We start from the raw sequence: 20,398 nt of genomic DNA, 5'->3' as shown, positions 1-20,398 counted from the left end.
CGCCGCCTCCCTCGCGCGCCCCCTGCCGGCCGCCCACGCCAGCCACCTCCAGAGCGCATCGGAGTCGGGGCAGGAGCGAAGCGTTTATTCTCAGCGTCACGGGTGGAGGGGCTCGGATCCAGCCTGGGGGGGGCTGGGGCTGGGATCGGGGTCCGGGCTGGCGTCCTCGGGGACGTCCCAGGGGAAGGTGGGCATCCCCCGCATCTGCTCCCGGTAGACGAGGTCGAAGGCTTCGCTCTGCGCCACCGTGAAGTGGTTCTTCCAGTCACCGCACACCCCTGGGGGGATGGGGGGGAGGGAGGGCCAGGTGAGGAACAGCGGAGCATTCCCCGCCCCCCTTTCCCACCTCCAGGCTTGCCCAGAAGCACCTCCCCACACCCCCCCTTCATCTCTGTGTTGCCGCTTCACCGCCAATGGTGGCCGCTTCTGTCCCCAGTCACCTGGCCAGACCCCTGGGCATCATTTTCCCCCCTTCTTCCCTAGGCGCCCCCCTCCCCTACCTGAACCTCCAGTAGACCTGTTGCCTTTCTCTAATTTACCCACTTGGCCCCTTAAATCTGTCCACCCAGAACATCCACCTCCCCATCCTGCATTCCTGCCTCAGTGCCACCTGTGTGACCGTGTCACTATGACCCGTCCCTAACCTCCCTGGCTAGAACAGGGCTTCCTCACCCCAGGGCTCCTGCACACGCTACACTACCTCCATTATGGCTCTGACAGTGGGAATGAATGCTTTCCCACACCCGGTGCCAGGGAACATGCCAAAGGGCTGCCCTGGATTCATGGGGTTCACTCCTTAACCCTCGCAGCAGCCTAGCAGGCAAAGGGCACAATGAACTCTGCCCCCTTCCGTGTACCCCGGCAGGCGCGGGGATCCCTCTGAGCCTCTCATTTCTCACTTTGTCATGGGGTGAAGTGAGCCCCATGCTCACCTGGGGCACCACCCCTTACCTGGAATCCTGGGGCCAATGGCATTTGGATTGTGGTATTTTGAGTCTTGAGTGTACACCCAACATATTATATAACGCCTCTCGTGAGGTCTGGGGGGCTCCCCATGTAGGCTAAATAATCACCCCCGCTCCAGAGGTCATGTCCTAGTCTTTAGAACTTGTGACTATGTGACCTTACACAGCAAAAGGGACTTTTACTCCAATGGCGCTTTCGGGACAAATGGGAGCCACGAACCAGGCAATGCACATGGCACTAGAAAACCAAAAGGCAAGGAATATATTCCACCCCCCAGAGCCTTCGGAAGGAACAGTCCTTCTGACACTTTGGTTTTAACCCAGTGACACTGATTTGAGACTTCTGACCAGAGCTGTAAAAGAATAATAAATGTGGATTGTGTGAAGCTGCTAGATGTGTGGTATTCTGGAAGGAATGGAAGCTAACGCACTCCCACCCTCACCCCATAATCTAATACTTGAATATTTCTGGGGTGAAACTTGATGCTAAGAAAGGTTTAAGAAGGGACGCCTGGGTGGTTGGCTCAGCAGTTGAGGGTCTGCCTTTGGCTCAGGTCATGATCCTGGGGTCCTGGGACTGAGTCCCGCATCAGGATCCCCAAGGGGAGCCTTCTCCCTCTGCCTGTGTCTCTGCCTCTTTCTGTGTGTCTCTCATGAATAAATAAAATAAAAATAAAAAAAGGTTCGAGGAGACCTCACATAGCCTCCTAGTGCTGGCCATGGCAGTGCATGCGGGCGTTTTGTTCCCCTTTGGAGCTGCCCGGGTGGCAGTGCTGAGCGCCTGCTGTGTGCCTAGGACCACAGTGACTCTGTGAAGGCAGTTCTGTTTGGAACAACCGCGTGTTTCAGCCAGGGAAACTGAGGCCCAGAGAGGCTACATAAGTCACCCAAGCCTCACAGCCAGGTGGTGGCCCGAGTGTGGCCTGGAGCCCCAGAACCCCCGCACCTTTCCGGAGGAAGGCACCGCGGCGCTGGTCCAGCAGGGTGGGGGGCAGGAGGGTGAAGTTGGACATGGCGTTGGCCTTCATAGCACCGAAAGCTGAGTGCGCCACCACGGAACCCAGTGCCTCCTCACCCAGCGGCCGGCCCAGAAACTCGCACACGCGCTGCACGGAGCCGTGGAGATCCTGCAGGCAGAGGAGGGGGGTCAGGGAGGCCAGGTGGGGGGTGGGGTGGGGGACCCCTGGGGGCAAGGAAGGAGCACCAGCCAGAGCCAGAATCTGGCTGGCTGAGTCCCAACGCAGACCTGTCTGGGTGACTCAGCTTCTTTGCCTCCGTTTCCCCACCTCCAAGCCCTGGGGTTGGGCTATGGCTTCTGCGAGTTTTTGCAGGTTGGGGGTTTGGAAGGTTCCATGGGTGGGAGGGAAAGGGCGGAGGCCGGGCGGAGGTCACAGCAAGGGGCAGAGGTCAGTTGGAGTGTACACCCCACATATTACATGACGCCCCTCGTGAGGTCTGGGGGGTGCTCCCTGTGAATCTTCTGCAGAATCACCCTCACTCGGGTTAGAGGTGGAATCAGCCTGTCTGGGCCGCAGATCTGCACCTTTCCCAGGTCCCCACCCCACCACAGCGGCCTCCTTGACTCAGTCCCAGGCCAGACCCACAGACTAGCCTCCCCCTTCCTTCTCCCCCTGCCCCCAAACCCCTGTCAGTCTCTCTCTGTTCGTTGCCTCCTCTGGGCTCTCAGCCCTAGCACTGGTCAGCTCTTGTCCTTTTCCTATGGACCTTAGCTCCAGCCTCCTCCCTGGCCTCCCTGCCTCCAGGCCCCCACACCCAGAGCTGACCCTACTCCTCTCTGCTCCCAGCCCTCCTGTGGCTCCCTGGTGCCCCAGGGACGGGAGTCCCAGCCCCCCAGGCCTTGCTTTCAAGGACAGAAGTGGTCTGGCCTCCCTCATCCTATCTTTCCAGAACTTACCATTCCCTACACTTCCCTCCCTGCACCTTGGCGTGGGGCTACCAAGAATGCCCTGTGCCGCCCTCCTCCACCTGGCAGACTTCCCCAACCAGATGCACTTCAAATATCAACCCCCTCCTGACAACGATGGTTCAAGTCCCTGGGGATTGAACACCTACTGTGTGCCAAGCTCTGGTCCAAGCCCCTCATGTGTATTTGTGCCAAGCGTGCCAGTTGTCCCACAGAGGGGCGTCATTACCCCAATCCATAAATGGAGGCTCAGAGAGGGGAAGACACTTGTCCAGGGTCACACAGCGAGGGAGGAGCTCAGATTCGAGTGCCTGAAGCCCCACCGTCCCCACCCCCCTCTATCTCACTGCCTTCCCTGAAATGCAATCAGCCTTCTGGTCAGCTCCACCAAGCTCACCGCTCCGATTTTCCAGGTCATTCCTGGTTTCATAACCCTCCATCCCTTTATCAACCTGAACCACTGGCGTGTCCCAGAAATTCTAACATGTTGGCAGTTCCTCACACCCAGGGGCAGCCCAGAAGCTCTGTCAGGCCGCATGGCCCAGTTTTTGGTTTGGAGAATAAAGCTAGATGAAAAAAAAAAAAGTGTGTGTGTGTGTGGTGGGGGGGGGGCGGGTTGCGAGGTGGTAATGCCAAAATCTTTTCTGGATCTTCTAACATCAAAAGATTTACCAGGGTGGGGGAAAAAAAAAGCCCAGGCAGATTGTCAACTCTCTCTAGGTCACAAATCCTGAGGCTCCTCCTCTATAAAATAAGGGTAATAATAGTTTTGGGGTGAACCATATAAAATGTTCCTATTTTGTGGACCAAAACTGGCCAAGTGCTGGCAATTTTATGTGGTTCGCTCTAACAGGTAACTCACCTGTCCATACAGGGTGAGGATTAAATGTGATAAGCCATGTGCAGTATTTGGTGCATGGCCTCTGTTACCCTCAGGGGACATTTGCTGCTATTGTTACTACTGATCAGATAAGCACTTGCTCGGAACCTAATAACTTTTAGTTTACACACTATATTAACATGGTGGCATTCCTTGTCAGATGGTAATAATATGCCAGTGTCAGGCATTGTGGCAACCCCGTGAGCCCAGGTTTTCCCACCCATTCTAAGGATGGGATCTTGGGGATCCCTGGGTGGCTCAGCGGTTTAGCGCCTGCCTTTGGCCCAGAGTGTGATCCTGGAGTCCCAGGATTGCGTCCCGCATCGGGCTCGCATCATGGAACCTGCTCCTTCCTCTGCCTGTGTCTCTGCCTCTCTCTCTCTATCATTAAAAAAAAGGGGGGGGGATGGGATGTCTGAGGCTCTGAGAGATTTTAGGGTTTTTTTTTTAAGTAGACTCCACACCCAGCATGGACCCCAAAGTGGGGTTCTAACTCAAAACCCTGAGATCAAGACCTGAGCTGAGATCAAGAGTCGGATGTCCAACTGACTGAGCCACCCAGGTGCCCCAAGTTTTATTGGACACAAAAATTCAGGTGTTTCCCACTCCAGAGTGAGTGGGAAAAAGAATACAAAACATACCTGAAACGCACCTACAAGAAGAAAGCATGTCTGGGGAGCTTAGTGTTGGAGCATCTAATGGGAGCTTGTTGGGTACCCAGCCTCTGGGAACATCTTTGTTAAGAATCTAAAAAGGGGGGCAGCCCGGGTGGCTCAGCGGTTTAGCGTCACCTTTAGCCCAGGGCGCGATCCTGGAGACCCGGGATCGAGTCCCATATCGGGCTCCCTGCATGGAGCCTGCTTCTCCCTCTGCCTGTGTCTCTGCCTCTCTCTCTCTCTGTGTCTCTCATGAATAAATAAATAAAATCTTTAAAAAAAAAAAAAGAATCTAGAATGGAGCTCCTGGGTGGCTCCGTTGTTTCAGCGCCTGCTCAGGTCATGATTCCAGGGTCCTGGGGCCTGGGATCGAGCCCCGCATCAGCCTCCTGCTCAGTAGATAGTCTGCCTCTCCTTCTCTCTCTGCCCCTCCCCTCACTTGTGCATGTGTGCTCTCTTGCTCTCTCTCTCTGTCTCGAATGAATGAATGAATGAATGCATGAATGAATAAAAATTTTAAAGTGTTTGCTAAAAAATAACAAATCTAGAATGGTTGGTTATATTCACTGTGACTTGTTCCCCTAGAAGCCTGCAGCACCGTCCCAGCAGCCGAGCAGAGCAGTGGGCATTCCGCATGGCACCCTCTTCCAGGGAGCTCTCCCTGACTGCCCCAGCCAGAAGGCATTTTTTTTTTTATCCCAAGTGCCTGCTCCAGGGACATTTGATGGGGTCCAGACAGGATCCCCATCTAATTCCAAAGGCTGTTTCCTTCCTCTGCTCCCCTCTGGCTTTCAGGTCACAACCATCATTGAAGCTCACTTCCTACGCGCCAGCGTTTCGCATGACTTCATCTATCCCATCACCTCCCCTGCTCGGGGCCCACCCCTGGCTTCCACCTCCTCAGAGAAAAGCCAAGGTCCTGCCTGTGCCTCCTGCCCCCTCTCTGCCCACATTTCCCACCCCCTCCCCAACTCAGATGGCTCTGGCCACGGGGCTTCTTTGCTCCCCTAGGAACACATCAAGCAGGCTCTCACCTCAGGGCCTTTGCACAGGCAGTTGGTTCCCTCTGCCCCAGGCTCCCCCCCCCCCCCAGATACCTCCATGGCTCCTTCTTCTCCTTCAGATCTTTGCTTAAGTGTTATCTTCTCTCCCAGAGGCACCCCTCCCCGACCACCCCATTTAAAAATTGCATTCGCACACATTCCTCCTCCTCCGCTTGCCTTTTCTCCTTAGCTCTGCTCTCCAAGCTGCCATCTATTTTATTTATCTGTCTGCGCCCCTCTCCAGCTCAGGACTCTGCTCCGTTCACCGCTTTGCCCCGGTACCTGGTGCGTCAGGGTCACAGAGCAGGCCTTGTGGGAAGGGAAGTGGGTGCGAGGAGGGGTGGAGGGGGGGGCTGGAGTGGGGTGGGAGGAATCACCTGGTGCAGCTCCTCGTAGGTGATAAACAGGAAGTTCTCTTTGCCCTGCATCCGAATCCAGCCCTTAATGTGGTCGAACCAGGAGCCAAACTGCACTGCGGGCGGAGGGGCAGGTGGATGAGGGCCGGGCAGCAGGAGCACCCCCGCTGGGGTTTGGGGGGGCCTCACTAGCCCCATGTAGCCCTCTGCCTGGTCTCTCAGAGCTGGACGCCTCCCCCACACCCCCACACCTGGCACCCCAAGAATCCTTGTCTCCCCATCTCTCTGTTTCTGTCCCTTCTCTGCATCTCTGTCTCTCTTTTTATTTCTCTCTCTGTCTCTCTGTATCTGTCTCTGTGTCTGTCTGTCTCTGTTTCCCTGTCTCCTGCTTGCTCTGTGTCTCTGTCTCTCTGGTTCTTTCTCCCCTTCGCCGTGTCTGGCGCTATCTTTCACTCTCTTGTGCTCCTATCTCCTTCACTGTGAGTCATGCCCTGTGTCTCTGCCTCTCTCTCCTCCATGTCCCTCCTCCGCCCCCTTCCTGCCTGGAAACCCACCTCCCCACCTCACTTGGCTCCCAGTCCTCACCTTCGCCTTTGAGAAAGTTCTGCAGGAACTGGTCAGGCGTGCCGGGGTCTTTCAACTGCCCAGCAATCTTGGAGTAATGATAGAGTGAGACCACCACGTCCCGGGGGTTCCGGCCCATGTAGATCACCTGTGCGTGTGGGTGTCGGGGAGAGGCGAGAAGGGGTCAGACACGGGCAGGACCCCAGCCCCAAAGACTGCATGCTGCCCCCAGGCCTTCTCTCTTCTGAGCCCTCGGCAGGAAGGACTCAGGGTAGACTTCTTGGGGGACTGCCCCTCTAAGCTTAGCTCAGCTCCCCTCATCCCAGAGGATGCAAACACATTCTAGGAGGACAGAAGGACTGTTCCTGGACCAGACAGAGTGACAGTTTGGCTTCAGGGAATAAACACTGGAGGAGGAAGGAGTAGGGCTCAGGATGCAGGAGACTGGAGTGAGAGGCATTGAGCCTCCTTCCTAGTCCCATAGCCAAGGCCCCAGCTGATCCGTTCCTGTCTGATTCCTCACCTCAGCCTCCTTCCCAGCCTCCCAACCTCCACATGGCCCCAGAGGGTCCTTCTACACCCAGAGCTCACCCCATCCTCCTCGACTCTCCAGCGCTCTGGGGAAGAGTCCCAGCCCCTGGGCCTGGCATTCAAGGCCCTGGTCACCTGGTTCCACTCTGTTTATCAGCTTCATGTTTCACAACCGAGCCCCCTCCAGCCCCATCGGATGCGTCCTTCACTGGCAACTGTCTCCTTTCCCAGGTCTGCGGCCAGCCACTCACTTCCTTGGTGATCCCACCAGTCGCCTGGCTTTAATTACTCCCCTTCTCTGTATCCACCGGCCAATTATAGATTTGCATGCCCAGCCCAGAGCCATTGCATCAAGTCCTGATTCAGTTATCTCACTGCCCACTGGCAACCTCCCCCCGGAGGTCCATCGGCCGCAACAGAGCTCCCATCTTCCCCCGAGCCTCCCCTCCCGTCCCCCCATCCGAGGTGACAGCAGCCACATCCTCCCAAGCTGCTTAAGCCAAACGCCGAGGAGTCACCCTTGACTCATCTGTCTGACACCCACACCCAATCTGTCATCAAATCCTATTACTGGTTCCACCTTCGAAATACACCCCAAACTCAGTCCTTTTCCTTCGCGGGCGTGGCCACCACCCTGGTCTGGGCCACCGTCACCTCCCACCTGGACTCTGTCCTCAACCCCCCCCCCCCCGTGTCTGTTCCCCGCCTTCCCTCCAGAGGGCGCCCGTGAGACCCTCAGTCGGCACCTGGTTCTCTGCTCTGAGCTCTGCCCTGGCTCTTCCTTCTCCCTGCGGTACAAGCAAAGTTCCCACCACAGCCCACGCAGCCCTGCACAGTTTGGACCCTGTTACCTCCCTGACCTCATCTCTACTCCTCTTCCTCTCGTTCAGTTGGCTCTGGCCACACAGGCTTCCTTACCAGCTTCAGGCATGCCACCCCCACCCCCAGGGCCTTTGCACCTGCTCTTCCTTGTGCCTGGAATGTTCTTCCCCCAGACATCCCCACGCTCTGCTCCTTTCTGCTGTGAACTTATCATCTTGGCCTATTGAAGATTCTCCTTATCTATCCTCTGCCTGTTACCCACAGGCATTGCTGTGTGAGCGAGAACATTATTTACTACTGTTCTCGATCAGGGCCAGGCAGCACATAGTAGGTATTCAAGAAGTATGTGCTGCATCCATCCTTTACCTATGCTCTCCTCCACCCCGATACCCCTCCCTCCTCTCCCACCTTCGCTTTCGAGTTGAAGAAGGCTTTGGTGAAGAGCTGGATGGGGAGGTGGGAACTCATGAGGCGGGGCCTGGGCTGGTCCGAGAGGCTGAAGGCACCCATGATAGTCTCACACCAGGGTGCCCGCTTCCAGATGGGCACTGAGCGGATCCAGGATGGGTCCCCGTCCTTTAGGATTAAGCTGAGGATCTCGATCATCCAGTTGGTGCCTGTCCGGATGATATTGGGCAAATTAATCAAAGATGGGGGTGGGGCGGAGGGGAGGACAGAAGGAAGCAGAGTTGCATTTCTCACGGTGCATTATTTGCACAATTTGCTACATATTTGGCTGCACAGATGCCTCCTGGGCCAGTGGAGAAGCTGGGGCTGCTTATCCTGCATTTCAGAGCAGGAACTCAAGGCTCAAAGAAACAGACTCTGGTGGCCAAGGTGGAGAAGCTGGGAAGTGGCGTGAGGCAGAGACTGGCTTGCCGTCCACCCGACCCCTTTTCATTTCCCTACCAGGAATATTGAGGGGACCACATTTTTCTAGCCTCCCCTGCAGCTACATGTGGGGCCATGTGACTGAGTTCTGGCCAAGTAAGTGCAGGTGGCAGCGATGTGCAGCCATTTCCAGGCCTGGCCCATAAACACCTCCCACATGCCCCCCCTTCCCTCTCTGCTGGCTGGATGTGGGGACGCCATTGGAAACTGGGGCTCCCGGGGATGGCAGAGCCATAAGATGAAAAGAGCCAGAATGCTCGAGACTGCGTGGATTTCTCCCCACTTCCCTCCATGCATCTTGCACCAACTGGAGTTTAAAGGAACGATAAATAAGCTTCTAGTAGGCTCCGTGTCTGGGATTCCGAGGCTTATGTATGAGGCAGAAGCATTCTGTTAATACATACAGGAAGCTGGAATTAAATCCAGGCGTCTGGACTTAAAGGTCTCAGCTCCTTTCACTGTCCCTTCTCAGAAGTAACCCTTTGATGGCTGTGGGAAGCCACAAATGTCATGTAGCAGGAAGGGACCTCGTCAGTGACCTCGTTCTCAGGTCTGAATTACAGGTGACTACAGTATAGGCAAGTCAGATGAGAAATAATAATAGCAATAATAATAATAATGCTAACAATCACCTTTAGGAGTATTCTATTGCCTTGGATTGTCTGTTTTGTTGTTGTCTGCTTTTATTTATTTTATTATTATTATTTTTTAAAGATTTTATTTATTCACGAGAGATACAGAGAGAGGCAGAGACACAGGCAGAGGGAGAAGCAGGCTCCCAGCGGGGAGCCCGATGCAGGGTGCCCGATGCAGGGTCCTGGGATCATGACCTGAACCCAAGGCAGAGGCTCACCTACTGAGCCACCCAGGTGCCCTGTTTGTCTGTTTTTAAGTAATCTCTGCGACCAACATGGGACTTGAACCCACGACCCTGAGATCAAGTCACACGTTCCACCAAGTGAGCCAGTCGGGCGCCCCTATATCCCTGGATTCTAACAGTAACCCTGTCCCCGTTCTTAAGGTACTGCCTCTGGCCTCTGAACCACTCTCACCACTCTCGGTTGCCCTGTTCTGCGATATTAGAGCCCGACCCTGCGAACGTTTCTCCTCCCGCGCCTAGCGCACTGGCAAACTCTGCCGGTAGAGGGCGTGGGAGGAGCCCTGCAGGAGGATGGGGTTCTCTTCCTGGCTCCTGGGTGCTCCTCCTAGCTGGGTCCTGTGATGGACAGTGGCCGGCGGTGGCAGTGCCATGGACGCCCAGAGCCCCTGCGCCCCCAGCAGATTTCCTTGGGCCTCTGCTTCTGCTCCGGGGGAATGATTGGTGGATCCCTGTGTTGGCTCTTCCTGTATCCATTGGGGTTTCTCCTTACCCCTTGGTGGTTTTTTTTTTTTTTAAGATTTATTTATTCATGAGAGACACGGAGAGAGAAAGAGAGACAGAGACACAGGCAGAGAGAAAAGCAGGCTCCTCCCAGGAGCCTGATGTGGGACTGGATCTCAGATCCCGGATCATGACCCGAACCAAAGGCAGCCACCCAACCATCCCCCCCTTGGTGGTTTAATCCTCTGTGACTAGTTCATCCATTTTTCTGGTGGGTGTGTGGTAAACCCCACATAATGTAAAACTTACCAATGTAGCCATTTTTAAAGGGTACAGTTCAGTGGCCTGAAGCGCATTCAGGTTGTTGCGCGCCCATCACCGTCGGTCTCAAAGCTCTTCTGGACAAAGCCTGCTGTTCAGGGCACAGATTTCTACAACTTTGGCGAAGGGAAATTTGGCTATGGCCATCAAAATCGCCTATTCACAGACCCTTTGACCAACCAGTTCCACATCTAGGAGTTTTTTCTACAGATAAATGCATTTGTGTGCAAATCCTTTTGCGCCAGATGCAACGTTGTGTACAAAGCTTGCATGGTGTACAAAGCTTACATTATGCATAAAGGCAAAAGGTTGAAAACCAGTAAATACTGGTTAAATACTAATTTATTAAGGAACTGCTTAAACAAGAATTCTTTTTTTTTTTTAAGATTTTATTTATTTATTCATGAGAGAGACAGAAAGAAGCAGAGACACAGGCAGAGGGAGAAGCAGGCTCCATGCAGGGAGCCTGATGTGGGACTCGATCCGGGATCACGCCCTGGGCTGAAGGCGGCGCTAAACTGCTGAAGCCACCCGGGCTGCCCTAAACAAGAATTCCAACATTATGGAATACTATGGAACTGCAAACAGACAAATAAACAAACAAGGAAGTCCTTTGTCTACAGTCTGAAGATGGGATGATGTCAAAATACCAGGAAAAAGAGGGGCACCTGAATGAATGGCTCAGTCAGTTAAGCATCTGACTCTTGATTTTGGCTCAGGTCATGATCTCGGGGTGGTGGGATCCAGCCCCATATTGGGGACTTATGATTTCCTCCTGCCCTCTCCCTCTGCCCCTACCCCTCTAAAAAATACAAGAGAAAAGAAAGCAAAAATACAAATAAAACCACATTACAGAATGGTGTGGTTAGTGTGTTAACTTTGATGGGGAAAAGTGAAAATACATTTATGCACATTTCTGCTCTGTACGTGCAAATTCTGAGAGGATGCACAGGAGCTTTTGGTGTCTACAGGAAGGGAGAGAGATCTTCCGGTACAAACCCTTCATCCCTCTCGAGCTTTTGAACTATGAATGCATGACTTCTTAAGAAAAAAATTAGGGATCCCTGGGTGGCGCAGCGGTTTGGCGCCTGCCTTTGGCCCAGGGCGCGATCCTGGAGACCCGGGATCGAATCCCACATCAGGCTCCCGGTGCATGGAGCCTGCTTCTCCCTCTGCCTGTGTCTCTGCCTCTCTCTCTCTCTCTCTCTGTGACTATCATAAATAAATAAATAAAAGATTAAAAAAAAAAAAAAAAAGAAAAAAATTAATACACGGGATCCTTGGGTGGCGCAACGGTTTGGTGCCTGCCTTTGGCCCAGGGCGTGATCCTGGAGACCCGGGATCGAATCCCACATCGGGCTCCCGGTGCATGGAGCCTGCTTCTCCCTCTGCCTGTGTCTCTGCCTCTCTCTCTCTCTCTCTCTCTCTCTGTGACTATCATAAAAAAAAAAATTAATACATATCAAATTAAAGAAAGAAGCTGGACCAGTTGGACATCCGTGAGCAAAGAACCTCAGTCCACACCTCATCCCATATTCTAAAATTATCTTAAAATAGATCATAGAAAAAAAAATTAAAAAAATAGATCATAGATTTAAGCATAATATCTAAAACTATAAAATTTCTACAGGGAAACACAAAAGACATTCCAAAGATTTCTTAGCTATGACATCAAAATCTGACCCATTCAAGAACACATGGACAAGCTTGATTTCATCAAAATTAGAAACTTCTGCTTTGAGAAGACACCAAAGAGGTAAGTCACAGATGGGGAGGGGGATAAAGTATTTGCAAAAGGCATATCTGATAAAGGGTTTTTCTCAGATTATATTAAGAACTCTCAGGGCCCTTGGCTGACTCAGTCGGTAGAGCATCCAACTTTTGATCTCAGGGTCATGAGTTTAAGTCCCACATTGGGCTGGAGTCTACTTAAAAAAAATTCTCTAAACTCAATAATGAGAAAACAAATTATTTTAATTTTAAAATGGGGGAAAAGGGATCCCTGGGTGGTGCAGGGATCCCTGGGTGGCGCAGCGGTTTGGCGCCTGCCTTTGGCCCAGGGCGCGATCCTGGAGACCCGGGATCGAATCCCACGTCGGGCTCCCGGTGCATGGAGCCTGCTTCTCCCTCTGCCTGTGTCTCTGCCTCTCTCTCTCTCTCTCTGTGTGTGACTATCATAAATAAATAAAATTTTTAAAAAATCTTTTAAAAAAATGGGGAAAAGACTTGAACAGATGCTTTACTAGAGAAGATACGTGATAGCCAATGAGCATATAGAAAGATGCTCTAGGTCATTGGATACCAGGGAAATGCAAATCAAGACCACAGTAAGATATCGATGCATACCTGTTAGAAAGGCTTAAAAAAACAAATCATCATCATCAACAACAACAACAACTACTACTACTACTACAAACCCTGTCAATATCAAGTGTTGGCATGGAACACTTGGTTGGCAAGCTCACCTGTGTAGCTGGTAAGAACACAAAATGGTAAAGCCACTTTGGAAAAGAGCTTGGCCGTTTCTCAAAAAGTTAAGCAAACATACTTCCCGTAGACTCAGCAACCTCACTTCTAAGTATTTCTCCAAGAAAAATGAAAACCTGTTTCCATGCATGGACTTGCATGCAAAGCTTCATAGCAGCTGCATTCATACCCACCCAATCTGAAAACAACTAAAATGTCTTTTGACAGATGAGTGGATAAACCACGGTCCATCCATAGGGTGGAATGCTCTTCAGCAGTGAAAAACAAAACAAAAATAAAAAAACACAAAAAACATGAGACGCCTGGGTGGCTCAGTGGTTGAGCATTTGCCTTCAGCTCAGGTCATGATCACAGGGTCCTGGGATCGAGTCCCACACTGGGCTCTCCTTGGGGAGCCTGCTTCTCCCTCTGCCTATGTCTTTGCCTCTCTCTCTGTGTCTCTCATGAATAAACAAATAAAATCTTAAAACACACGCATACAAACAACCCAGCTTGGGTGAATCTAACGTATATTATGCTGAGTGAAAGAAGTCAATCTCAAAGGCTACACATGGCATGAGTCCATTTCTGTGATATTCTGGAAAAGGCAAAATTCTAGGGGTCGCACACAGCAATGGTTGTGGAGGTGGGGCTGGGGGTGAGGAAGCAGCTGACCACGAAAAGGTGTGAAGGGATTTGGGGGTGATGGAACTGTTCTGTATCTTGGTTGCGATGGTGGTTATATGACTGGATGTATCTCTCAAAGCTCAGAACTTGGAGGGAAATAAAAACATATGTCCACGTACAGTATGCCAATGTTCCTAGAAACATTGCCCATGACATCAAAGAGTGCAGGCAACTTGAGCGTTTATCAACTGATAAATGAATAAGCAGAAAAAAAAATAGTATGCCCTACCACGGAGCGGTATTTGGCCCGAAAAGGGAGAGAAGCATCGATGCGTGCTACAACATGGTCCCCAATACGACATGCTAAGTGAAGGAAGCCAGACGCAAAAGACCACGTCTTACAGGGTTCCATTTATACGAAAGGCCCAGAATAGGCAAATCCATAAAGTCAGAAAACAGATTAATGGTTCCCTTAAGGCTTGGGGTCCAGGATGTGGGGTTTGGGCAGTGATGGCTAATGGGTACAGGGTTTTTTGTTGGGATGGTGAAAACGTTCTTTTTTTTTTTTTTTTTTTTAAGATTTATTTATTTATTTATGCGAGACAGAGAGAGAGAGAGAGAGACAAAGACACAGGAGGAAGGAGAAGCAGGCTCCATGCCGAGAGCCTGATGTGGGACTCGATCCCAGGACTCCAGGATCGCGCCCTGGGCCAAAGGCAGGCGCTAAACCGCTGAGCCACCCAGGGATCCCCTCGTGACAACGTTCTAAAATGGATTGTGGTGATGGCTGCACAACCCTGAACGCGCTACTACCACACAATCGTATGCTTTAAAGTGGGTAAATCGTGTGGCATGTGAATTATATCCCCCAAAATAGCCCTCACAGAACTCTATATGTGCTGTGTACAAATATGTACGTATCATATTTTGAAAACTTTCAAAAATGTTTTGAAAAAGAAATAAAGTGGTCAGTCCCCATCATTGTAGAAATCTGCCCCTTCTCTCGCCGCTATAAGCTCCCTGAGGGACTTTGAGTAAAGTCACCACAAGAGCCTTACCTTGGCTCCTAAGGGATGCTTCATCAGCCCGTGTGCCCCCAGCCTTAGGCCCAACCTCACTGACCTTCTCTCGTTCCTTCAACCCCACCAAGCCTCCCCGACCCCAGGGCCTTTGCATGTGCCGCTCCTCTGTGCGGGACACACTTTCCCACTCAAAGCCTTCTGCAGCTTCCAGGTCTCGACATGGACATCTTGTCCCCCATGAAACCTGCGCCCATCCCCCAGACCTCTTGTTACCTACATTCGATGCTCTCAGCACCTTTCCTTGGGGGCACCCACCAACCCCAACTCTAATTATATAGTAACATAGGTGATTGCATATTGAGATAAAGTCTGTCTCTCCCAAGAAACTGGCAAATGTCTCCCTTATCCACAGCTGTCTCTCCACACATGGCAGATGATCTATAAGTGGCATTTCAGTGACGGAATGGAAAAAATGAAGAGCATCCCTTCCTCCCTCCCTCCCCACCTCCTTCCTTCTGCAAATATTTACTGAATACTTATTATGTGCCAGGCACTGTTTTACACTCAAAGAATGCAGTGGTGATCCGGACACGCTAACCTAGCTGCCCTCAAAGGGCTCACGCGCTAGTGGGGGGAAACCAGAGAATAAATCAACAAACGAAAACACACCATGGTGGCTGGTGGGGACAGGTGCTGTGAAGACACGTAGAGGCCAGTTAGGGGGATGGGGAGGGACAGGACGGGGACGCTGCTTTAGTAGGGAGGTCAGGGAGCCCACCTGTGGGGAGGAAGGAGTGACACTGGGCAGAGGGGAGGGTGCAAAGGCCAAGCTCACCCAGGTTCTAAGCAGATGCAGACACCGGGCCCCATCACCCTTCGAGCCTCCCCCCCACCCCCGGTTCTTTCTGCTTCCTTTCCCCTGGGTCAGCCTTTCTCAGGCTCTGTGGCCACCACCCCAGCCGCCCTGCCCAACAGGTACCTGATTTGGGGTAGGTGATGATGAAGATGTCGTCGTCCTGCACATCAGCGTTCTCTACCATGCGGATGCTCTCGGGTGAGTAGATGCCGACCGGGAAGGGGATGCCCTTGTACCTGAAGTATTCGCCTGACAACTTCTGGCTGTAGGAGTGTGGGGGAGACACCGTGAGGACTGGGGAGGAGGTGAGGACAGGAGTCAGCCCCGGAGGGTGCATGGGCCGGGCAGAGGAAGCTCAGGGTGGGAATGAGCAAGGAGATGGGTGAGGGTCACCCCCACTTGCTGGTGGATCCCCGGCAACAAACTTTCCCTGAGTCTCATTTCTTCATCTGCAAGGTGGGAACGGTTTACCAAAACCCCACAACAATCCTATAAGGTAGCAATGATTATTAGCCCCCTTTTATGAATGAAGAAAGCGAGGCACAGAGAGGTCGAGTGACTTTCCCAAAGCCACACAGCTGGTGGGACACGGAGCACTTCACATCTGCAAAGAGGGGCTACATTCTTTCTTCTCATTACCCCAACTCTTGAGGAAGAGGCTAAGTCAACACCCCATTTTACCTACAAGGAAATGGAAGCCACAGAAGTCATGTGTGGCAGATCCCACCCATGAAACACAGTCCAGGTGTCACCGTGAAGCTGAAACAGTTTCGTTATTGTTGTTTTTTAAGATTTTATTTTTAAGTGGAACAGCTGGGTGGCTCAGCAGTTGAGCATCTGCCTTCGGCTCAGGTCGTGATCCCAGAGTCCTGGGATCGAGTTCCCACATCGGGCTCCCTGCAGGAAGCCTACTTCTCCCTCTGCCTGTGTCTCTGCCTCTCTCTCATAAAGAATAAATAAAATCTTAGATTTTAAGTAATCTCTACACCCAACGTGGGGTTTGAACTCAAACCCTAAGATCAAGAGTCGTGAGCTCTACCAACAGAGCCAGCCAACAGTCCTGAAGCTGAAATAGTCTTAAGTTTCAAGCCCAAGCTCATGTGAGCTGCCTTTTCCAAACCCCCCAGTGGGCTGACAAAGCCATACACGCAAGTAAAATTTTCCAAAGTGAGATGTTTTAAGAGCAATCCATTCAATCTGCTGTATCCTTTTTTTAAAATTTTTATTTATTTGTTTATGAGAGACACAAAGAGGGAGAGGCAGAGACATAGGCAGAGGGAGAAGCAGGCTCCATGCATGTGGGATGTGGGACTCGATCCCGGGACTCCAGGATCATACCCTAAGCTGAGGGCGGGCACTTTGCCACTGAGCCACCCAGGGGTCCCTCTGCTGTATCCTTCTATTGTGGCCTCCCCCCAGGGATCTCCTGCCCCTGGCGTGAGAGAGGGGTGGGTACCGGGGGGACCTGGCTGGGGTGAAGTGGAGGTGGAGAGATATTTTACTGAGCTTCCTCGGGCGATTTATGAGGTCTGTGGTCACACCTGTCCATGCACAGCGGCATTCCTGCTAGCTGGCTGGCTGCAGGAATTCGCAGAAGTCACATCACAGCATCACTTGTCCTAGGGCACCTGGCATGGAAAGTATGCGGTGGAGGAGGAGACGCAGGTCTGAAGTGTAGGAAGCCAGAAGCTAGGCTGTGTCATTTTTCTGGAATGTTTGGAGAGTTTGTGAGCTTTGAAAATGAGGCAAGTTGCTATAATTTCCTTTCTCATCCTAAGTAAACATCCCCTCTGCCTAGGGCTGGAGTCAAACACATTGCTTCTTCTCCTTAAGGAGAACCCCATCACTGGGGTGCAAGCTTCAGGCCCCACAGAATTCGATCCGCCCATTCTGAGCCGCCACGCTGCGCTACTTTCCATTTGTGTCTCCTTATAGTACACCGAGGACAACTCATTAAACTGGGAAAAAAAAAAAAGTATGTGTGTAAGTAGGTTATATTGTCTGTGGGTTTCACTTTGGGATGCTGAAGAGGCTCTTACAAATATTCTGTTATCTGAAGAGGGTCGGGGACCACACAGATGAAACTCAGAAACACACTGTGGAGTTAAAGACGGGCAACAAGAGGGTCCAGGCCCCGTGATTTCAATTATGGGAAGTTCAAGTACAGGAAAGGTGCCAGAGGGTGCTAGAAGGTTCTAGAAGGCGGGCCGGCAGTTATCCTTTGGACAGGTTGGGGGACTGTGGGGTGCGGGCTGGTTACATGGTGTGCCTACTTTGCAAAATTCCTTGAGTTATTGACCAAAGTTCGGTGGACAGCACTCCCGTGAGTTTTACCTTTACAAAATATTCAGTGAATGAATGGATAAAGCATTAAAGGAGAGAAAACCCAAAAACCTTCCCACTAAAACAACTGTTTCTGGGATGCCTGGGTGGCTCAGTGGTTGAGCCCAGGGTCCTGGGATCGAGTCCTGCATCGGGCTTCCTGCATGGAGCCTGCTTCTCCCTCTACCTGTGTCTCTATTTCTCTCTGTGTGTGTCTCATGAATAAATAAATTAAAATCTTAAAAGAAGAAGAAGAAGAAGAAGAAGAAGAAGAAGAAGAAGAAGAAGCAGCAGCAGCAGGAACAGCAGCAACAGCAGCTAGAGAACTGTGTGTGCTCTGCCTGGGGTCACAGGAGGGCTCTGGGGAGCTCAGGGGAGGCTCAGCCAGCCAGGGTCTCCTGGGGGCAGTGTCCCGAAGCGCCAGAAAGGGGCTGGCATGTGGGCCCTGGCCTGCTGGCAAAGGCTCCTTTGTCCTGACCGGAGGAGGGAGGGAGGGTTGGTCACCTCACAGGTTGTGGGAGGAGGCTTTGAGGCCCCAAGTAACCACGGTGGTACAGGCGAGGCACTTCCTAATCGAGCTGAGACCCGATACTTCATCTCCCTGTGCCTCAGTTTCTTCAACGGTGAAAGAGAGACGGGAGAAGCGGGAGAAGTAGGAGAGTCTTGATTAAAGGGCATAGACTCTGAAGCCAAAATATATGGATTTGAATTCGTGTCCCAACGGCTGTGTGGCTTTGGGCAAATCCATCGACCTCTCTGTGCCTCCTCAGTTTTTTATCCATAAAATGGGGGTAGTAAGAATCATTACCTCCTAAGGTTACTGGGAACACCTAAAAAGTACTTGAACCATGCAGTAACTACCATATAAATGTCTGCTAATTTTTTTTTTTTTTTTTTTTAAGGAAGGGTAGTTGGCAGCCCCGGTGGCTCAGTGGCTTAGCGCCGCCTTCAGCCCAGGGTGTGATCCTGGACTCAGGATCGAGTCCCACTTTGGGCTCCCTGCATGGAGCCTGCTTCTCCCTCTGCCTGTGTCTCTGCCTCTCTCTCTCTTTCTGTGTCTCTCATGAATAAATACATAAATAAAATCTTAAAAAGAATTTTAAAAATCTGAAAAAAAATAAAGAAGGGTAGTTGCAGAGTGTACTGTGTCGAAAGACCTAAAATTGATTCAAATGGAGCCCGGTTCATATTCTGCATTCAGTAAATCTGGGCTACAATGATTGTTTTGGGGTTGTTTTAGATTTTATTTTTGAGTAATCTCTACACCCAGTGTGGGGCTCGAACTCAGAACCCCAAGATCAAGCGTCGCATACTCTTGATTGCACTGAGCCAGCCAGGCGCCCCTTCAGTTATTGTTATTATACACATTAATAGAGGCAACAGCGGGCAGCCAGAGGAGGGGCTGCTTAGCACCCCGTTTGGCACACAGCAAGCCCTCAGCCCACTGTAGTGACTTCACTCTTCAGTGATGACGTGTGGGTGTGGAATTAGTGATGTCACTGGTTGCCAGGCAGATTAGCCCAGGGAGGGAGCGCTTGGAGGCCGTGGGTTCCCATTAGACTGGCCGCCAAGTGCCTGGGTCTTGGATCTCTCTGAGCTTTAGGCAGCGGATCTCGCGTCTCCTCGTCTCAGTTTCCTTATCTGTCACATGAGGGTGATAGTAATCTCTACCTCGGGGTTTTAGTCCTACCTGAGGATTAAAAGGAATCATCTCTATTGAGTGCCTGGCTCCTGGTCAATGAATGCACGCATGTGAGAGTGAGCGGACGCATTGACCAAGAAAGTGGGGGAAAGTCAGAGTTTTTGTGATGTCCTTTTACCTGCCATTCTCAGCCCCCAGCACTTCAGAATCCCCTGCCTGGCCCTATAGTGATGCCCATGGCCTGCCCCCTTCCAGGCCAGCAGTGCCCAACCCTTACCACTGTGCCCTCCGAACCCAGGATAACCAGTTGCTCATTAAATAACCAATCCAGGGCAGACCGGGTGGCTCAGCGGTTTAGCGCTGCCTTCAGCCCAGGGTGTGATCCTGGAGACCTGGGATCGAGTCCCACGTCGGGATCCCTGCATGGAGCCTGCTTCTCCTTCTGCCTGTTCTCTGCCTCTCTCTCTCTGTGTCTCTCATGAATAAATTAAATAAATAAATAAATAAATAAATAACCAATCGAGGCGTGAAGGCAGTGAGGCTGGGATCTCCCTGCACCTGCCGATGCAACAGATGGGAGCCTGGAAGGAAGGGGGAGTGATCTGGCCCAGGCCACACACACTGCAAGGTCCAGGCAGAGCTGAGATTTGAACCCTAGCCCCGTAGGGAGTTTCAGTCCGGGAACCGCCTTTCCCGTGTCTCGCCCACACACACATGCCAGCCAAAGCTCCCCAGTGCCCTGAGCGCTATTCCCACCTCCAGGCCTTTGTATCTGCTCATCCTCCTGCCAGGAATGCAGTGCCCTGCGCTCATCTGTGCTTGAGTGTGGAGGCCGGGGAGCCCCCACCCAATTCCTGCTCGGCTGAATCTCACTGTGTGTCCTGAAACAGGTGCTCTGTGCCTTCACTCCCCACCTCGTAAATTGAATCTGGCCCCAGGGTGACTTTCCTCTCCCTGGGTGACAAGCCTGGTCTGTTCCCACCCCGTATCCTGAGCCTGGCACTTAGCTATCGCTCGACTGGAGCAGAGGAATGAAGAGGACGAGTGAGCCGGGTTGGAGTCCGGCAGCAGGAGGAGCAGCAGGAGGAGCAGCAGGCCACGCTCCGGCCGATGGGAGGGGCACCTGGCTGAGGACATACTTAGGCTCCTAGAAGATGCCTGGCCTGGCCAGCACTGCTGGGGACACCCC

The 20,398-nt window shown here is 52.1% G+C and overlaps 1 protein-coding gene across 1 annotated transcript in view; it reads right to left on the bottom strand.

Annotated features, from left to right (window-relative positions):
• Positions 1-70: 70 nt before the first annotated feature.
• Positions 71-20,398, bottom strand: part of SULT2B1 (sulfotransferase family 2B member 1) — a 34,618-nt gene continuing 14,290 nt past the window's right edge. The window contains exons 2-7 of the mRNA XM_026014132.2: positions 15,369-15,508; positions 8,150-8,358; positions 6,410-6,536; positions 5,846-5,940; positions 1,912-2,092; positions 71-278 (exon numbers count right to left, since the gene is read on the bottom strand). Of these exons, the coding sequence (XP_025869917.1) occupies positions 97-278; positions 1,912-2,092; positions 5,846-5,940; positions 6,410-6,536; positions 8,150-8,358; positions 15,369-15,508 (934 nt within the window). The 3' untranslated portion in view covers positions 71-96. The remainder of the gene's footprint in view (positions 279-1,911; positions 2,093-5,845; positions 5,941-6,409; positions 6,537-8,149; positions 8,359-15,368; positions 15,509-20,398) is intronic.

Source organism: Vulpes vulpes, chromosome 1 (genome assembly GCF_048418805.1).
Source record: "Vulpes vulpes isolate BD-2025 chromosome 1, VulVul3, whole genome shotgun sequence".
NCBI classification, from domain to species: Eukaryota; Metazoa; Chordata; class Mammalia; order Carnivora; family Canidae; genus Vulpes; species Vulpes vulpes.
Note: the sequence above shows the minus strand (reverse complement) of the source record. Positions and strands in the feature narration are given on the sequence as shown.